This window comes from Haemorhous mexicanus, chromosome 3, assembly GCF_027477595.1.
Source record: "Haemorhous mexicanus isolate bHaeMex1 chromosome 3, bHaeMex1.pri, whole genome shotgun sequence".
NCBI classification, from domain to species: domain Eukaryota; kingdom Metazoa; phylum Chordata; class Aves; order Passeriformes; family Fringillidae; genus Haemorhous; species Haemorhous mexicanus.
The window spans coordinates 94112369-94133774 of NC_082343.1; the positions used below are offsets into that span (position 1 = coordinate 94112369).

A 21406-nucleotide genomic window follows, 5' to 3' on the forward strand; every position below is an offset into this window, starting at 1 on the left:
AGACAAATGCAGGGAACTAGAAAATCATGTAAATCACTCCCAATGTATCTAGTTCTAGAAGATATTAGCGTAGAAATATATTTTTAATAGAGTAATGTTATTTACAACCTCCCAAATCATCCCTGGAGCAATTAATAAACCAAAATCTTACTGAAATCTGTTTCTACTACTTCTCTATCATAAAAGACTCTGGAAGAATTACCAGAAAAAATAAGCATCATTTTTAATTCTTCTTAACACTTAAATGCACACAGAAAGCTTTCTCTGTAAAGTGCAAACCATTCCATAAATGCAGGAATAACATATTGCATCTATTTTTATCTGGGAATCTGAACAGGGTGTGTGTGTGCATGTCACGCTGCTGTCCTGAGCAGGGACCTGAGTCAGCCCATTGCTAATGAGCTCTGCCACTGGAAACAGTCTGGTCACGCTAAGGTGATGCTCCAAGGAGGTGAGGACACCCTGCTCCTCGTGAATGTCCTTGTGCACTGATCCCTGCTGTGTGAGCAGCATCTCAGAGGCCAACAGCCAGGGATTATGGAGAGGCTGAGCATCCCAAGGTCTCCATGAAAGCAACTCCTGCAGCTACGAATCAGCCCGAGCCTCACCTCACCCTCCAGTCCTGCATTTAGAATTCTCTGCACCTTCTCTTTCGGCTGGCTGTCATGTTGAGTGACGAGATACACAAGCAAAAAGCTCAAGCAGGCTTGGTCTGGGCTTGCAACCTGGGTTTCCTCAAGCAAATTCCATCATTTAGAAAAAAGTGATTGTCCAAAAATATCCTTATCTCCTGGGCAATTCTGAATTTGTTGCCCAGAAGTGTTGACGGTAAGACTAGTACCCACCTGTTTTAAGGACAGATTTATTCTTAGCATCAGCTCTTTGAAGATGCAACACTGTCAGGCTTATGCTGTGCAGAGAGTCAGATGTCATTATCATTACAGTCCCTTCTGATATCAAAACCTGTGAATCTCTCAGTTTTATCAGCCTCTGCTGATTTTGCAGTCCAGAAATATGCAGTCCTGTTCATCTTTGCAGGCTGCAAAGATGAACAGGGAGAGCCCAAACAAGCTACGAGTTTTTAAAGACTACAAACACTGATCACAGGCTCACATTAACCCAGCTCCTTTTCATAACAACTCCCAGTAAAATCAATTAGAAAATCCTATCAGAAAAGGAAAACAATGACAAGGCCCATGAAGAGGACACATGAACACAGTAAAAGCAGTGGTATATAATCAAGAAGTACAGAAGAGTGCTTTATACGAAAAAATAGCATTCATTAAAATACCAGAATAACTGCTAGTCTTGGGGGAAGATATGTCTCTATGAATGAGTTCAAAACTAAAGGCCTGCCACTGGGATTTTGAGGAGAATGAACCTGGAGCATAGGAATTACAATGCAAAGAGCCACTCACTTCAAATTCCCAGGCACAGAGAAGCCCAAAGCATGCTTAAAAACACCAAGAAAGTAAAAAACTGCAGATTCTGTGAAACATCCAGGAATATTCTACAACTCGAAAACAAATGAAACATTTAAATTGGGATTTTCTCAGTTTTGTGGTTTTGAACAAATTTGAGAATGGAAGGAAAAAGGAGAGTATAGTTTCTTTCCACTAAGAGTTGTCCTTCCTGGACAACCTGCTGACCTTCAAGAGCCAACCATGACTTTGAAATTAATTAAACTGTCCTAAGTGAAATACCATTCTCAATTTTCATAATGCATTAATTTAGTTAACTATGTTCATAATTACAATGAAAGATTTTTGGCATACATCATATTCACAGGTGTTTTGCATTTCAGCTTATGGCACTGCTGACAGCAAGTTTTTCAATGAAATTCCTCTGTGTGTGCGTATTTATTTATATAAGTATTTTGTAACCTGTTAATACAGATTATTTACAAATATTTAATGTCAGTTCTTACTTCTTTTTTTTCAACAGGTAAAGAGATTTCTCTTATTGCAATTATATATTCTATAAGCATAAAACAGATCAAAATAGGATGCTTTGCATTTTTACTGTTCCAGGCCAAAATCCAATTTAGAGCCACAGATCAGCAATTTAAAAACAAAACCAGAATAGTTCAATGCTTATTACTTACACTGTAATTGCTTTATTCATGGCTGTTGAAAAAGAAAAAATACAAACCAGTGTATTTTTACTGTAATGTAGGACAGTCAGTGGAAGTCACTAAATGAGAAAAAAAAAGTAAAGTACTGGATTATTTTTAACTTTTATGTTACAATGCTTTCTATAGTTCCAAATTTCTCCTCACTAGAGAAGTAGCTTAAATTCTAGCCAAAGTGATTTCTTTCATAATCTCCAAACTGAAGTATATTTAGCATAATTTTCAGAAACTTCTCCACTGTTAGTACAGCAATGCCTCCAACAGGCATCGACAAGAAGCTTTTTTGTACCATATCAGGGATTTCTTTTCTTTAGGGAAAATTTTAGATTCTTTACACAGATTCCACAAAGACTGATCAAAGAGACTGCTCAGATTCAGATCTACTGAGTAAGGAAAAATTATGCTTAAACCCATGTCTGTTTCTTTTTGCATGCCCTATATATAAATATATATTATGAATCCCCACACACACTGGATGACAAAAAGCAGCTCTAAGTTCCATTTGAGTTTATAAACTAGAAAGTCTGTGTGAACATCAGTGTGAAATGAAAGGCAGCCTAAAATGCCAGTGTTACTTCTTTAAAACAGGTCAGAAAGATTTCTGTATTTGGAATTAAAATGCCACAACTTTTCATTCAGTATCATATTTCCACAATCACAGTTTCTCATTCAGTATCATATTTCCACAACAGGTAACTATAACTGTGCTCCTAGAATGTTTCAACAAATGTGCTTATCTGGAAATCCCCCCAAATCTTTAAACACCTAGCTATTTGTGGTATTTTCAACCTAATTACATTCTATGGAAAAAAGTCTGACAAGGATTATCTTCAAATGAGACTTTCAGATAGAGTACTTAGCTTTGTAACTTCAGTGCCTGCATTAAAATACTGTTATTACGTATCTCAGAAATTAGATATTTTTCCCTTTTTAAATTATCTCTGGTTTTGTTATGTGCAGTCCACTACCTTAAAAATAGATTGCTGGGTTATGAACTAGACAGTAATACATTAAACTATTTTCTTCTTTTACTTTAGTAGTCATTTACTCAAAGGACTACTTGGTATAATTAAATTTAGCAAATAACTTCCTCAGACAGCACAAGCAAGGTATCTGCACAGAATTTAGCAGACTATGAAATTCTGATCCCTAGAATTTTTTAAACACCACTAAGAAAATTCAAAATAGGTAGACCTACCTATGTACACACCATTCTGTATCAACGTAACTGTCCATTTCTTGAGGTAACTGTTTTGTTTTAATTTAAGAATATGGAGCATTTAAAAAAACAAAATCCATAAACTATTTTGGACAGTTCTACCACAATAACTAAATTCCAGATGTTTGCTTCTTACTGGTTTTTCTTTTGTTTTTGTTATTTGCATGCCAGCATACATGGAAAAGTGCACGTGTGCTTTTTGCAATATATTTTGCAATCATTTTTAAAGCCTTAAGAGTACAAATTGAGAAACTTTTCCATGGAATTTTCCTTGCAGTGTACATAAGCTCAGTAAATGTTAACTCTTAATGTTTGTTAGCAGAGGACTTAATCATTTTGGTTTTGGTTATTTATAGGAAACTACAGAATAAAATGTTCTTTGATAGACATTCTATATTGGCAAACCCTCTTCTTGCTCTTAATGTATCAACATAATAAATGAAGTCTCACTTTTGTATTTCTTTTGAAGGGAGCAGCCTATCTTCCATAACATTTGTACGTGTACCCACCCCACTTCTGTGGGAGCTGGGCCTGCATGGAGGGGTCAGTAAAGGGATGGAATAGCATCTGGGGAGAGGAAAACATTCCACTGGCTTCATGGCTTTGCTTGGCTTTCAGCTATTCAGTTATTCAACACAGTTTTTATTTAGAATAAAAGAAATACAGCAGTCTGCTTGGACACGTTATTCTTTTTTCAGGTGCTCACAATGGATGCAATCACCTGAAGATGTAGCTAATTTTGGACTACAAATGTACTGTGGCATGATTTAAGAGAAAGAAATTAATTAAACCTTCAAAATCAGATCCTTAATGATATATGGCCATATCCCTAGGCATCAATCCTGCAAACATATGCATGTCAAGTTAATAGAACCTCTCATGTACACAAATTACAGTATTTAAATCCTCCCAGAATTACAGATCTAATTTTGCTTGAAGAAAAAAAAAGTGTCTTCACTGAGAAGATATTATTTTTTTGTTTCTCTGCCTTTTACTAAATATTCCCCCCCAAAAAATCTTGCCAAATTTTATTAGATGTACTGTTTGATAAAATGAGATGGAAAGCAATTGTGTATACAAGTCATGGTTGTAATTAAATAGCCTACTCTAATTTCTGATACACAATTGTTCAATCTCTAAACTTTGTAATTTTTGCCAAAAACATCAGTAAGATAGTCCTGTTCAGAAAATACACCTTTCTAATTTTTAATATCAGAGATGCAACTTAAAATAAAATTCAGAAACCTGGCAATAAAATTGATTAGACTAGCAATTCAAAAGCATTGCTGTGTTTCTAACATCATGTTGGTGCTTTACAAGTTCTTACTGGTAGTGACAGAGGATGGGGAACTGACACAACCACCACACTGCAAGCACTGTCTCCAGGTGTGCTGACTGGCACCCTCCAGGACAGCCACATTTCTTTACTGACCTGAGAGGGAGGTATTATTTCCAGATGTCCCACCTGGAATTGCTTTCCAGAAACATGCCAGAAGTGTCTAGAGTAGGCAGCAAATGTTCACCTCTGTCAGAGGTGAGCAGTGAAAGGAGAAAGGATGGAGGAAGCAGGGCTGTCCAAGGGACAGAGTTGGAGAGGGGGCCATAGAGGGAGGGAAAGGAAAGAGGAACTATGACCAAAAATGTATGTATGATGGTTTCCTGTCAGCTATGTAAGAATGATCACTTCAGTATGCACAGTTTTTGTGCCTTACTCCCACCCCTTTGATACAGATTTTCAGCAGTTACTTCTGATCAATGCTCACCACCACAAAGTGGAGCCCAGCTGATTCAAACATTGGTCCATCTGTGTATGTCTAAGCTGTCCCCTTCCATATGGTGTTCTAAGACTCCAGCAACCTCAAGCTGCCAGCATTTTCACCCTAGGTGCAGGCTCCAGAGTGTTATGGTCCCTCAGAAGGTCGAAACAGTGTTTAGTTGCTGCACAGATTTCTAAAGAGAATCAACTGGAAGGACTGACAGGATCTCTGCTCCTCTGACATGCCTCTTACCCAACACCCAAGAACAGCACATCTTTTCCTTCCTTTGCTCTTCTTTCTCCAAAAAACACCTGGAGCTCTGGCTTTGAAAGGCTCTGGCATGCACACAGAAAGACCATCCTGAGATCTCAAGAACTCATTGCAAAGACACAGTTTACCTCCTCTAACTTCAAGATGAAGAACAGGGCCTTTACTTGGGACAGCAATCCTGTAATGGGTGATTGCAATTGTAAGAGCTGGAATGCGGGATGTAGGACTCCAGGCAGCACTTCAAAATGCAGTTTATTCCATCCAAGAGGTTACAGCAGTCCAGGGTCGTGGGTGACAGAGCCTGTGCCTACAGCTGCCAGCTCCAGCTGCAGGCAGGCCTGGAGACCCTTTGATTTTGGTTACATTGCACTATATACTCTTCTTTGCTGAGCATCTTAATACAGTAGAACCAATCTATACTTTAACTTTTATCTATAGCCTATCAGAACTACTATAATTACCATATTCATGTTACTATTCTCCAGTCACTCACAGTTAGTACATTACAGTTTAAGCTAGAAGTTGTTATTCAGTTTTCTTGCAGTGGAAAATTCTTCTACTTGCCACATCGGCAGGCTTGTTTGCCTGTGCTACCCTTCTGCTTGGTAAAAATATCTTCTTGTTTGAGTGGGTTTATCTTTTGCTCTTAAGTCATAAAACCCCCTTCTAACTAACATACCCTTTGCCTCCTTGGTTAATGAGTAAGAGTGGCTCAGCAATTCTTTTCTTCTAAATCAAAACTTGCTTCCAACTCTATTCCTTCATCAGACTCTACATTTAAAAATCTTTCTGCTAAACATACATATCTGTGAGACTTTCTTGTCAAACTTTCATCCTTCCCAATAGCAATATCATATGGCACTTCAGATCTGGACTGAACTTTCATCATTAAACTTATGCATAAGAAATCAAATCCTCTGCCTAATGAGATTTCTGGCACAAGTGGCTTACTGGTATTCATTAATCTAGATAACAGAATAGATGATGATGTTACTGCAATCATTTTGTGCATCACAAAATCCATTAGAAAATACAGTGACATTACTGGTGCTCATGTTATGCTAAAACATGAAATAGGGTGATATGATAGCAAATAAATAAACAATGGAAGAATCAGTCATAGTTGCTGGTTTCATATCTGTACTTAGTCTTCTCATTTCAAAAGTATAACCTTTGAGCAAAATAACATAGTTTTTGTTATGTTTTAAAACAACTTTCTGCAGACTTGCGAGAGTACATACTGCTGTAAAAGTTACACTTGTAGATGGCTGCATTTTTAGGCCCATCCTCAGCAAAGGTTGCTGATCTCTATCAAACACATTCTCTGCAGACACATAGGCCTGTCTGTTATTTAAAAAAAAACCCACGCCCTAAAGAGTGACTTTTCAGGCAATTATTGCATGCCTGTGCTAATCTACATTAGTCAGTGACAGGAAATTATCAGAACAGCAGACAGCTTCAGATATTACTGTGCTCCGTCATGCTGGATGGAGACCTAGTTGCTTTGACAAGCAGCATCTCTGGCATTTGAAACAAATCAGCGTTGCTGGCTTGACACTGCAACTTCTGTTTGCTGTCTCCGACGTCTCTAATGAGAAAGCACAGCTCACCAACAGGGAGTTCTGCACAGCTTAAGAAGAGCTTAGTCCCTTAGAGGGCATTTCTTGAGAAAGGTCCCACTGGGAATCGCAATTTTCTTCTGTGTTGGTTATTTCATTTCGTCCTCAATATTATTTCTTCTGGATCAAGCACCAAAAGCCCAAAGAAAAACACTAACTAAAATGTCTTCTGTGGGCTGATGCCGCTCAGATTCACCTGAATTCAGAGGTGATGTCTTAGTGCTTCACCTAGTCCTTAAGCCATAAAGGGAATTTATTGAGCTGAAGTGAAGCCTTCTTAGCAAAGAGTGCCTGCAGCTCCAGGAAACAGCATGAAAATAGGGCTGAGATGTTGTATCTGCTGTTTGAACTGAAGGCACACCTATTTGGCTACCTGAACACACAATCCCATGCTACTGTTTGAGCCTGACTGCTAGTGGATGATGCAGATCTCAAAGTTTTCTTTTCATCTCTAAGAGATACAGCACATAACTTTTCATATTATCCTATCACTCAGCCTTGTCTCTGACAGCAGGATCACTGGCAGAAGGGAAAAGACCTGAGGAGATCTGGTGCTGCAGCGAGCAAAATCCCTAGATAAAAGACACACCTAGAAGCTTTCTGAAGGCAGCTACATGCCCACAACTGCTGGGGAAAGCAGGGGTCACCATGGACCCTGGTTTTGAGGAATCTGTTCTGTTCTCTCACACCACAGATCTTCTGGGCAGGCAGCACAAGCACTCCAGACCAAGAGACAGAACTGGTTAAGATAACCCACTCCTAGATAAGGTATGAGAACACCTTGCATACGTCACACCCTTCTTATCTGAAGCTAGGAAATGCTTCATGCTGTTACAAATGTATTTGAAAAGTAAGCATTACACAGCTACGGTTTGCAACTTTTATCAGGGAAGTACTGATGTTCATCAGAAGTTAGTCTCCATAATTAAAAATGCACAACTGTAATTTTTATCAAAAACTAAAAACACAGAGGCAAGAAAATAAAAAATGGTGTGATTTATATTCATTTAATGCTCAGTCTGTCTCAGTAGACTCATTTACAGAACCATACACACTTTGGTTATGCTATTTGCTGGCTAAGGATAAAGGAGAGCATACAAATTCTGAATCTGCTGTTTATATTGTAGTAGTGGTATGTCTGTACTGGCTGGCACCAATCAGGGAGGCTTTGACAGCAGAAACGTGTACGACATACAGAAATGCAGTGAAACATAATAATGTTCATTGCTTCAGAAAACAAGCACCTAAGACATGGGAAAAGATGACAAACAAGCGCAAGGAAAGCAGAGATAGACAGTTCAATTGCTTATAATTCTGTATTTATAATGCAAATAACACTACTATAAATTCAGCTGGCTTACTGATCAGAGGACTGTGTACTGAAAAATTATTAACTGTTGATCAAGCAAGCAATAGCCAGATCTTGCAATTATTTATTTTGAATAGCTCTATTGAGGTGAGTCATTTTATGGATGTCTGCAGATCCTATGGTAAAGTGGCAAGGTCAGCACCAGTTACACCCTGTTATGGTTTTGATGCCAATGCTTCCTTCCTTCCAAAGATAAATTACAGAAGGGTTTTAGAGAGCAAAAGCCCTCTGAGGTCTCAGGCATGTTGACAGAATTTCTGAAAATGTGGACTTTAGCTTCTCTTGCAATTTTATTGTATCTTCATTATAACATGGTTATAGATATAGAAAATGGATATAGATACTTTATCAACAGGCTAAAATGGAAGGCATGACTACACAGCTATCTAGGGCAAGGTCTGCACTACTTTCAGAGAGGTAAATAATAAAGTGTACTTTGACTCCTCTATCATCTGGGCTGGAATACTTGCAATACTCCTCAAGGAAAACAATGCAGCATTAAGCAAATTGTTCTGAAATAGTTACAAGTGAAATAGATACTTCTACTCAGATCTGATCTATGAGGAAACCTAATACCTGTAACTCACTGGCATGCAATCCCACTCCTTCCAAACTGAAGAATGGGAAATTTTGTTGTTTTGTCAGCACTTTTCAGCTTTCTATGTAGATTCTATCACACTGTGTTAGATAAAGACAAATACTGTGTTGTGTCACACAAATACTGCTTCAGTACTGCAGGTATCTGCACACAAAGCTATATTCATTTAAAATTCTACCACGGATAATATAATATTTTAGTTTCCAAATTCTGATATATAATATATTCAATGTTCAGAATGACCCTAAATGTGTCCCCCTCAGAGGATCACTGGCTGTGCTGAAAAGCTATCATGAGATCAAAAGCTATTGCAAAACTGCAAGAGATGAAAAAAGGCTTATGGATTTATGAATGTGATTAGAGCTATAGTTCTTCAGGCAAGACTGTTTCCTGGCTGGAAAAAAAAAAAAAACCCACAAAAAAAACCCAGAAAAATGGAGATCTCTCCGGGAGAGGAATTCAGATGAACGAAAATAGCACTTCAACATTATCAGTATTTTCTGGACAAGCAAGAAAAGGAGAGGGACAAAACCCCCGTACACTAGTCTGGGCACTGAAAGAAGCATCCTGCCTGGGCAAAATTATTTGAAATCAACGGTTTTGTATTTATAGCCTATTTTGATCTGTAACTGCTTCAGCATAATGTAGTACAAAGTTATTGTTGAATATGATAAAGAACACTTTAATCTACTGAATGTGCAAAAAGCATAAATGACTTCTTAATGGCACTTTTGTTTTGACTGACAGAGATTTATGTCAATGAGAGAAAATGCTTTAATGAAAGGAATTGCTCCAAAGCATATGTGTATGCTTACTTCTCATATGTATGTGAATGAGACAGACATTAATAAAGAAGTACAGCTGCCTGCAATATCTGGCCTTTAATCTTCCTGATTAATGAATTCTATTTTTAAATTAATCACAGAGGTGTGGTATTTTGATAACACATTAGCACAGATCTGACATAAAAATGGCAATACCTATAAATTATTTAATTACTTATTTTAATACGAGTATTGAAGATGTTAAAAGTCTTGCAAAGATAGAAACCTGTAAATGCTAAACTACCACAACTAATTAAAAATTATGTTCTCAAAGATTCCCACTCCCCAGGCTCTGCACTCTGCTTGCTCTTCACTTTTGTATCCTCTCCACGTAACAGGAGCCCTACCAGGAAAAATTGTGGGGTTTATGTTTAGAGCACGTAAGAATTGGATTTCACAAAAGCCCCAGGTTTTCCAGATTATAAAATTGCTTGCAGATGTGTCCCATTGATGGCAGTCCTCTCTGCCTGCACTGTGAGGGCACTGCTGTGACTGCTCTGGGACTGCCCTTACATGGGGGAGCAGGACAGCAGGGAGAGAAGGGGACAGGCAGGTAAAACAGTGTGAAGGCTCCGAAGGCAAATCCAAGCAGAGAAAATGCCTGAAATAATCACTTGTTGTGAGCAGCACGACTCTGTGATGACAAAAAACTGATACTGGGTGACACAGTAGCAACAAGAGCAAAAGGCGTCCTCTTCCAACACATGGCATGTACTCGGGGCAATTAGAAAAAATGGGACATGATCTCACTTTCGGAAATAAATCTATCACAAACTAAAAACTATGTTTCACCTGGAAACCATACACATGACTGCCATGCTGGTTTCCAACCATCAGGAAGTCTTTTAAGAGACTTTGAGAGGATGTTAATGATGAGTTCACCCTTCAGCAGAGCAGCTGAACCAAAAGGCACCTGCTGAAATCCTTGTGGGGCAAAATATCTTGGCAGGGAAAATGCTGCCTTATATGTTTTCAGCAAGAAACCGAGTATTTCTACATGTTACTCTCATCTTAAAAAAATTATATCTGCTGATTATCTAACACTTTAAAGATAATACAGAAAATGTCTGAGCAGGACAACTACTGTATTTATCTATTCTTTCTCCCTGAATTCAGCAGATTGCTCTGGCTTTTACATCCAAAAGGTGCAGCCCCTCTCTCATCTGCTTGAACCAATGCAATTAGTGAGCTAAGACAAGCACTGCCACAAGCACTACTCATTATCATTGTTCCAGTCTGTGTTCAAATTATATTTAAAATAGTTGGCAAAGAGTACTGGTGAAAGAGAAATAAAAGATTGCTCAATACATCCATATTCTACAAGCTTTCTTCTGTATAGAAACATTACTCTTCATATTTGCATGTAAGAATTTGATTTTCTTTCATACTAGACTGCAGCCAGTACTAGACTATTATTATGTATTATACACGACCAAATCAGATTAGCAGTACATAATAGTGAAGAATGAACAATAATTAATAATAATACCAAATAATAATGAATTAATAGTAATAATAATTTTTTCTGTAATACAAACCTTTCACTCTTGCTTGAAACAATACACAACAAAATAAAAAAAAATAAAAGGAAATATTTTCCTTTTTATATATTTGTAAAATGAATCAACTGTTTTTATTTGATGAGGTCCACTGCTATAGAAAACAATGCAGGCATTACATTTTTTGCATAACTCTCTCTCACAAGGATTCAAAGGAACACCTTTTTGACTAAGTGCTTACCTACAGTGTGTCCAGCAAGACTAATAACAAGTTACACTGATTCACAGTGTATAATGCAATTCTTACCCAAGGGTCTAAGTTTTGCAACTTTTCTCATTAAAAACCCCAATCACGAGTATTTCAGCAAAAACAACTGCCTTTTTTTATTTTCCAAAATTATAATACCATTATTTTCCAAAATTATAATATACTAACCATTATAATTTTTATTTAAGCTTCTAAGCAATTATATTTTTAAAAAATTCTTACAAATATCACTGACTTCATGAACCCAGGCTTATGACTGCTAGTATATTTGAATTAAAAAAACCAGTTAAAAGTATTGCATATTTTTTGAATAATGCGCTACCTCATACATTCCATCATAAATCCCAGAAGTACGTCAGAAAGTCTTTAAGTGTTTTCTGGCATGTGCAAAAAAACAGTAACCCCTGGATTGTCTAAGCAACATGGTTCTTTAAATTACAGGTTTTAATTCTCTCCAGGAAGAGCAGATCCTTATTTGGATATTATTCTGAACTGTGCCTTCTCTCTAAATCTGTGCAGGAACATCTCCATGGTCGAGAGAGGAATCTAGTTGCTGTAAAAGAGAAAAACACACTGCCAGAAGGTGCCTTTGGTGCCCTGTCCTGTCCCTTCTCTGTGGCCTCACCCTGTCAATCACACCTGAGAAAACAGTACAAGAGATTTCTTGCACATATGCACAAGCTCATAACTGATGGTTTTGAGGCAACTCTTATGAAAAGTCACAGAGGGAGAGAACACTTCATTACTGAAGTCTCTGTGTTACAGTGTACTAAAAGAAGGAAGTTTCATGTTAACCAGCATCAACCCACTACAACCTGACACAGATGAGTAATAATCTTGATATCATTTCCCAGATGAATAATCTTCTCAGTAAAAACTGCTAAACATTATCAGTTGCTGTTCAGACAGCCCAGCTGTGATGAGTCAGGCTGCAGGAGCACCTCAAGCCTCAGAGAAGCCGGAAACCTGCCAATGATTAAAGGCAGAAGCCTCCAAAACGAAAGAGAAATAAGGCTACCAGCTTGTTTACAAAAGTCTCCATCATTAAGGTCAGACAGACCTTGCAGTGCTTTTTCCTCACATGGTTATATCAACATGTGAAAAAGACTCGTGTCTCCCCAGTTGACACAGTCACGCCAGCCTCCTTGTGTGAACACAGGTTATGTTGACAGAGGAGGGTGGTTGGCAAGCTGTATCATTTAGAGATGAGGTCTAGTTACACCAACTGTAAGCCCATCTTGTTGACATCTTGGTTTTACCTAAGGCACTCTGCTAACATAACATCTCTCCCACAGAAGTGCTGTAGTATATAGGTGACAATGTAATGCCGTGCTGTGTACAATACAGTTTCCCTACTCTAACAAACCTTCAGAAACATATATCACAAGCACAGATTCATCTCTTTAAAATGGTTAGCTTATTTTTCTAGGATGTAACAGTATTGATCCTTTTCTGTAAGAATTCCACTATAATATCGCCTGTATTTTACAATGAAGGTGATGTCTATAATTTTTATGCTGCTTGCGTATTCAAGAAATACGTGACAAGACTTTATTACACCACTTCTCTATAGTCACTGGTTCTATTCTAGTGTAGCATGGGCTTACAAATGATTTTCTTTAGTCAGGAAAAAATCAGTCAGCAAGCAAGTTGCTTAATGTTGTTTACAACATCTTCTTAAGGTCAAAATTAACATACATAATAATCATTTTAAGGAGTGACACTGTGATGCATCAAGCATGAAACAGGTCAAGAATAAGTCCACTAATAGTGTCATCTTATCCTTATATATATCCCAATATTCAAAAGCATCTAGGTTTTAAGTGGCTCATCTCCTTCATGAATTTTTGGGATAGTTTATACATATAAATACACATCAAATGGGTTCCTTCATGGAGTGAATCAGTGCAGAAATATTCTCTGCCTTGCCCTTGTAGGAGCTGGTTTCCTACTATACCGAGCAGTCAGGCAGCCCAGGGAAATCAGTGCCTGAACTCAGACACTCAGGCCTGGTGCTTGAATTTAAGTGGTATGAACATGCCCACCTCCAACAGCCTGTTTATTTTCACACAGAAGTTTGCTGAAATTCCCATAGATTTTGCTAGAGCTGTGTTGGCTGAATATGATTTCCTGATTTATTCTTCACAGGTTTCTGTTTTTCATGTGCAACATTATCCCACTGCCTTTGAATAGTCTCAAGACTACACATCTCCACTTCTACATAACAAAGAACCCTGTTTAATATAACTACATTTTTTTAAGTGGCTTATGAGAAGTGTGCTAGGCTGTTTACAAAGGAGTTATCTACTGTAAGCATGATTTAAATACTGTACCTTACTTAGAAATATTTTAAACTTTTCTATGAATCTGCAGACAAAAGAGGCTGAACACTATGTCTCTTAGATATAATTGCTGGTCCCTGAAGCAACCAATCTATATCACTGTATCAAAAGTGTTGTGGTTGTTGATGTTGAGGTTGTGCTGATCACCTAAACAAACCTTTCAGCTGTCAGATTTGACAGAGACACACATAAAACATCCTCTTTATAAAGTGGAAGAAATGTAAGCACACCAGGGAGCAACATACCATGCATTCAACCTCCTTTCAAAGCAAAGCAAGTAGCACACCTAATTTTTTCCTGTAGTTGCATTAAAGGAGCAACTAAGGGGGAATGGCCTAACTTCATGTCATTTCAAGACCTTGAAGCAAAACTGAACTAGTCTTCTCGACAGAGTTAACAGTGTTTTAGTTGTTTCCCTTACAGTGGATACATTGGTAGGTCAGGAGCTGCAGTTGAAAGAGTGTTCTGGGGAATTTACAGTCAGGTCTCACTACATACCAAAACAGAAAACATCCAATCTCACTCAGAAAGGGATAAAGAGGGAGAGAAATAATGAACTCTTCCTTGAGCATAGTCATTCTAAATTATAAACTGTAGGATACAAGACCTAGTGATAACTCTACTATGGCAACAAATTATATGCTTTATCTAAATATAGCAGAGACATTGTAAAAAGACGCAGTCCTTCCCTGCCCTGCCCTGTTCAGTCCATTTCTATTGCACACATTTACACACATATTTCAGCCACTGAAGTGGTTATTACAGATGTTTGTGAGATAGAGCCCATTCTACCAATTTAAAGCTCGTAGAGTCATGCAAAACACAACTGTATATCACAGGGAAAATTTTAAATACTTGCCAGAAATACTTCTGAAACTTTGTCATACCTTTTCAAGAGGTATTATGAACCTGTGTCAAACAAATCTGCATGCTAATACTTTTTCTGATTTTTTTTTTAACTAACATTGTTTTAAAAATTTAAAACTTAAAAATTTTAAGCTGACACACTGAGAGCAAGAGTGGTTTGTACATACAACCACTGTGTTTTGCACATTCTGTCACTAAGGTGTAAGCTGGGTGTGCTGTAGGAAAAACTCAAGATATAAGTGCTCCATATAAGTGCAGACAAGTACACTTGGAAAAATGTCCAAATTTTCCAGTCATTAATCAGAAATGAAGGCAAGATACACAAGTAAGATCTATTTCCTTGTTGTTTAGTCTAGTTTGTTTTTTTCACTCAGAGTTTGATTTCTGCAAGGACATGCCAAAATCACAAAACCAGACTCTCAAGGTCCGTGAGTCGGATGAACACTGAGGTGTTGTTTTCTTATAACTGTCTGCCTTGCCAAATCAATGCATGTTGCCTGATGCAAGACAGAAACATTAGTATAAATCCTGAAGTTATACAGAATTCTATCAATGTATATTCAACTGAGGTCAAAGAAAATGTGTGCTGATTATCTACAAACTTCTCATGCACTGGTCAGCATTACAGTAAAATGGTAATTATTCATTATAATGGTAGTATTAATTAATCCCTCCAATTAACCCTTGATCCCTCTGAATTGAGGTTAATAACACTGGTGCATGTGACACGAAAGGACTGATCTCAGTCTGGGAAAACCTTTCTTACTGAATTGTGAGCAACCAAATAATTTTTTTCCTGCCAGGACAAAAATAAAAACAAAAGACCCTTGTAATAAAATACCAACTAGATTATTATTATTATTATTGCCACTTTTTTCCCAATATTATTTTTCATGTTTACCTTTCTTGCATCTCGTATCATCTTCCGAACAGTTTCCTTTATGGTGTAAGGCTGTGCTCGTGGTGGATGAAAAAGCAGATCAATATTTGTGCCACCAGAAATTCCAGGCATCAGATAGGGCCAACCTAAGTCAAGATTTGGAGCTTCCACATCGGATTCAATGGGCCAGTAGGTTCCCGAGGAGGAGGTGTCATCAATGGCATGGTTAGAGGAATAAACTGTGTTTTGGGGAAGTTTGTGAACATTGTTCAAAATATAATCAATTTCCTCATCGGCTAAGAACTCTGAGCATCTCTCTTTGGAAAGAAATTCTTTGTAGGCTTCTAAACCTCCTTCAATCAGAGCATCAATAGCTATTCGGTACCATTCCTTGTAATGAGGTTCAATATAGTTGTCTGATCTGCACTCATCATGTAAGGAGGACAGCAAAGATGAAGTTTCCATTTTCACATGTATTTTGTACAAAGTCTTTTAAGAGTCCACTCATGAGCAGATGAAATGTATCTGCAAAGAGAAAATAAGTAAGAAAACAATGAAAATATTTCTAGATAACTATGACACACACGCAATTATTAACTAAAATACTCTTCTGTAAAGTTGCTCTAAGTTTTCCTAGCATTTTCCAAAATTTAAAATATTTTGAAAAGACTCAGGGACCACTATTGCCAAAAATTAAATACTAAAGAGATAGATAAATATTAAATAGATAGATAATATTAGAGAGATAGATAAAGAGCTTTTACATAAAGTAAACTAAACACATAATTCAGCAATTTTAGGAAGTTTATATTACAAGCTATGTCAGAGCTCATAGCACAACAAACATCCATACCAGTAACACTAATAGATACCCAATGCATGTTCCAATACACTATCATAAGTTGTGTTTCAAAATGCCCTTTGCAACAACTGAGTACTGTCCAAAGAAACACTTCAGAGATCAGTTAAATTTCCTACTTTTTGATACATTACTGAACCTGCAATGCATTTCTTTTCTTTGGCTTCTTTGAAACCACAGTCATTCAGGTACTTCTCCTTATCTATCTGTTCTCCCATGCTGATCTAATCCGTTTGTTGCTCCCAAGCAGGACCAGCCTACCTCATTTCAGTGAGTTATGAGGAACTCCAGAAAGATTTATCCTCCCACATCTGGGATCAAACTCTGAATCAGCAATTTGATGTCTAGTTTCCACCCTGCTCATTCCTTCTGCCAAAAGGAGCGGCTGCTTTAATCTTTTTTTTTTTTTCAAAACATTAATAACAAGTTGTTTACTGCTGATGTTTTATAAATTCATTCTTACACTTTTTTATTTCATTTAGCAAGGTCTGAGAGGTTTGCTTTGTGCTGCACATAGGAGATTTAAGAAAGAGAGAGAACAAATACTCAATGTTTCTTCCTTCACATTTCTGCAACCCTCAGTATCTCACCACAAAAAAGGGGGGAAGGTGTTTCACGGCAGCAGCATCAGCATAGCCACGTGAAACAGAAAGATGGTAGCACATCTTCCAGGGCTAGGGCATGAAGCTTAAGAGAAAGACTGCAGAAGTAAGAAGAACATCCAATGAAGGCAGAACGGTTAGGAAAAGCTTGCTAGCTTGAAAGTTAACATTGGGTTTCCTTACAAGCCTAATTAATAGTATAGCAGAATAATAGCAAATAGTCGTATGGAGTTCTGATTTCATTTACTGGCATACAAATGTAATTTAATTCCCTCTTCCCATCAAGACCTTCCAGATATTTTTGCAAACAGTGCAATTGTTTTCTGTTGGGAACAGTTTGAATCTTCCCAAAAGGAAATGTAAATTAGTTATATTAACCTAAAGGAATGAAAATAAAAATCTCCATATCTACTGATAGTTCAGATACCAATTAAATGTTCAATTAAACCAAGATTTATAAGGAACTTGGGAAGTCTGACGTTAAAAAAAGACCAAGAAATAAAAATCCAGATCTGAAGCTGGCATCAGCCTGTCATATGGAATAATTCCATTTGAATCCTGTCTCTCAGCCAAGTAGCAGGGCAGATCTTCCCAGATAGGATTGCTTTCGAGCCTGGGGGAAAGGAGTGTTCCTTGCTGCTTCAAGAGTAGCTCTTTGTGGTGAACTGGAAAGCAGAACACAAAAAGGATCTGACTGCTCTCCCCCAAACTAAGTACTACAGGTATTCCTCTGACAGCTACTCAGGGCTTCATTCTACACTGCTCTCCCAAGAAGAAATGAAATGTGACAAAACAGGAGCAATACCATTTCCCTTCTCCCAGATGCAGAGACAGCCAGTGGCGGAAGGTGACGGAGAACTAAGCACACAGTACAGGCAAGACAGATTCAAAGATCAAACTCTTAACATATTGTAAAATTAAAACTGTCACATCAGCACCAGCCCAATCATCTGGACCACGTTTTTAAGACATTTTAGATACAGAATGAAGAACAACCAAGAGTACAAAATGCAGGTACTCAGCTGAGCTGCTCTCAAGAGTCTGAACAGTAATACAGGTGACTTCATTGAGATTCCAACACACCCCTCTTTTAGGGCCCTCCAGGACAAATCATTCTCTAGTCACTGCAGTAACTCAGTCTTAAAAGTCAGTCTTATTACGACATGTAAGAATAAATATGATTTTACAAAGGCAAGTGAAAGATATTCCTAAAATTCTCACTACTTTGGAACAGATATACTTCTAAAATAGAATTTTTTCCACTGACTGCATATATACAGTTGTGAAAGATGTGTTTATTTCAAAAGCCTGTCTGAATTGATTTTTTTTCTTCTTCTCATTCTGTCCTTTGAAAATAACTTAAGGGCATAGGACTATACTTAATATGTAACATTGTGCAATATCAAATATTGAATGTTATGAACAAATAAAAAGTAAAAAAATTATTACTTGTGTGTTCTGCCTCACATGCATTTCTTTTATTTGGTTTGGTTCTTTCATTTGTTTTTCACAATAGTATAGTATATTGCTTGACTTTTCATTGAACATAATGAATTAATTAAGTGTGGAATAGGTCAAATACAGCAACTTAAGCTCAGACTTATGCTGAAAGCAGGGTATAAATAAAAGTAACCTTGAAAAGGTGAGACTTCTGGTGCAACATCCTCCAAACAAGAACAGTCATTTTACAGTGAACATCTTTGAAGTTGATGTTTGATTAACAAGTGCTGTTTAAAAAAGAAGCTTAAAGCAGTGCACATTAATTTAAGAAAGTAAATGTACAATTTGCCAGCATGGAAATAAATCACAGAACACTTGAGACAAATGAAAAAATTTTAATCCCGGTTTTTGAAATTAAAGACATCAGCATGAGACACATTCATATGAAACAAAAGAAAACTCCTGAATTCAAACAGTAGCTTCAGGTATACTCGACAAAAGCTCTAGATGTCTTTACACAAGTATTTTTCTCCTTAGAAGGTAAGAGCAACTGGGCAGAAGCTGAACCTGTGAAACCATATAATTCTACATAAACCAGTAGAGGTTTGGACAAAATTCTTAATAACTATTTGATGTATTGTGATTTCCGCATAATAAACTTGATTCTTCAAAGGTCCTCCTCAGGTCAACAATTACATTAGCAAGGTTGTACAGAGTGAGACCCATTTCTTCAGGCTTACAGATCTTTATCACACTTTATGTACATGATCACAAATTTTACCAGCACCAGAAAAGCTGTCATTCATCCTCTGAGAAACAAACTTGCCTGTTAATTCCAGCCCATCTTCTCAACTTGAACACAGGGATCAGTCACTTAAAACTTTTTTAATAAGTGCAATTAATGGCCTTTAATTGAATTTAAAGTCAAATGGAGCTGCTAAAACTGGATCTTCTTCTGAAGAACCCAATTCTGAATCCTGTATTGATGTGATCATCCTGTCCTTCTATTAACATGATCAGACCTTTCTAATGCCATTACAAGGAAACCAGCAAGAAAAGACATTTTTCTGTGAAAAAGATATAACTGTGCCTTTATATAGAAAGACTTGGAGAATATCACAGACTTCACAAATGCAGCAGATGACAAATGCCCACTAAATAAAATTATGCAACATTCTACAGGGGTTCCAGACTAGTACTAGAGACAAGGAGCTTCCCTGCCATACTAGCATTAACAGGATTTGAAAAATTTCCTATTCAGCAACTTTAGGGACCAGCTCTAACCCCAGGCTGGTACAGCCGGTCCTTGGCAAGGGCCTGGTCATGGTGCTTTCCTCAGGACGTCCTTATCGCTTTTCCAATGGAAATGTGATTACTTTGACAGTTTCTGCATAAAGTCTCAACCCTGCCAGGAAATTTACATCTCGAGAACAGCTTGTTGCAAGCTGTTGCATACTCTCAGGTACGGATTTTAGGGCATCCACCTGGGCACCTCTGGCCCATGGCTCGGCCAAGGAGCCTCCCCACGGCTTAAGGGCCTGGCATGACCAACCTCTAACAGAACAAACAGGCGTTTTATGACACCTGCCTTCCACCAACCTTTCTATTAAAGAATTGTATCAAGAATAAATAATAATTACCTTACATTAAGCAGCGACAGGCAATTATTTCATTATTAATGAAATTACATTTTCTGTGAATACAAAGGGCATCAAATCCAAGTGAAAAACAACACCGCAAGCGTTCCTGTTGCTTTCCTTCTTTTCTCTTTCTCTTGCGTGTTTGTCTGCTTGTTCTGCGGCGGTTTTTCTTTGCGGGGGGGGTGGCTTCGTTAGTTCCACCAGAAAGTTAACTTTCCAGGCCAAACAGGGGCACCGGGCGCTCCGCCGGCCGACACCGTGCGTGCGGCGCCCCCGGCCCGGCGGCGCGGGGGCCGCTTGCGCAAGGCGGCCCCGGCAGGGAGCGCGGCGTGGGAGCGGCGGGAGGCGCTCCGCGGGCTGCCCGCCGCTCCCGGCCCCCGCCCCCGCCGCCGCCCGCGGCCGGAGCGCCCCCGCCGCCGCCACCCTGCTCCGCGACCCGCGCGCCCCCGTTTAAACGCCCCGCGGCGCCGAGCGGGATGTTGGCGGGACGGGGGAGTGTCCTGCCCTGCCCTGCCCCTGTCCCGTCCCTTCCCGGGGGAGACTGAGGGGAGACCCACTTACTGCGCCGGTGCCCCGCGTGGGGTCTCGCCTCCGGAGCGGCGGAGCGGCTCGACCCGGCTGCTGCGAGCGCGGCGGCGGCGAGTCACGGCGGCGCAGCGCTCATCGCAGGTACTTCCCGTCGCTCTCAGGCGCGGTGGGTGTGGAAACCAGTTACAACATGTCAGGACGGTGTCGCACCAAACCCGCCGCCGCGGGAGCGGGGCGAGGACTTGTCTGAACTGGGGAAGCCCGGCCCTCTCCCGCGGAGCGAAGGGCAGCGCCTTGCCCGGGCCGCGCCGGGCCCCCCGCCCCAGCCCGGCCCGGCCCGGCCCGGCCGATCCTGCGCTGCCCTGCCCTGCCCTGCCCGGCGGCCCGGCCGGCAGCCGCGGGAGCCCGCGGGGCAGGGGCGACCCGAGCCAAGGCAGCGGCTGCCCCACGGCGGGCCCGCGAGCGGGGTGTGCGTGGGAGATTAAACTCAAAGTAAACGCTGGCTTCAAGAAAAAACAAACCCGTCAGCCTCGAGTCACGGTTTCCAGGTTAACTCCGGCGGAGCAAGTCACGGCAAGGGAGCGATACCCGCTTGAGACCTTCAAAGTCGTATATATGGACAAGCCCCTTTTCCGTAGCTGCTTTGAGAAAACTCTTCTTTTGCTCTTGATGTCTTGGGTGGGAGACACGGATC

General features: G+C 39.2%; 1 protein-coding gene across 3 annotated transcripts in view; it reads right to left on the reverse strand.

Annotated features, from left to right (window-relative positions):
- The window catches only part of FAM83B (family with sequence similarity 83 member B), a 57572-nt gene extending 36698 nt beyond the window's left edge, over positions 1–20874 (reverse strand). The window contains exons 1-2 of one of the 3 annotated variants that reach the window (XM_059842716.1): positions 20746–20874; positions 15665–16168 (exon numbers count right to left, since the gene is read on the reverse strand). In XM_059842716.1, coding sequence (XP_059698699.1) covers positions 15665–16108 — 444 coding nt within the window. In that variant the 5' untranslated portion in view covers positions 16109–16168; positions 20746–20874. Of the gene's footprint in view, positions 1–15664; positions 16169–16621; positions 16759–20184; positions 20440–20745 lie in introns of those variants that run through there. The other 2 variants (XM_059842717.1, XM_059842718.1) reach the window with 2 other exon arrangements.
- Between the last annotated feature and the right edge of the window lie 532 nt (positions 20875–21406).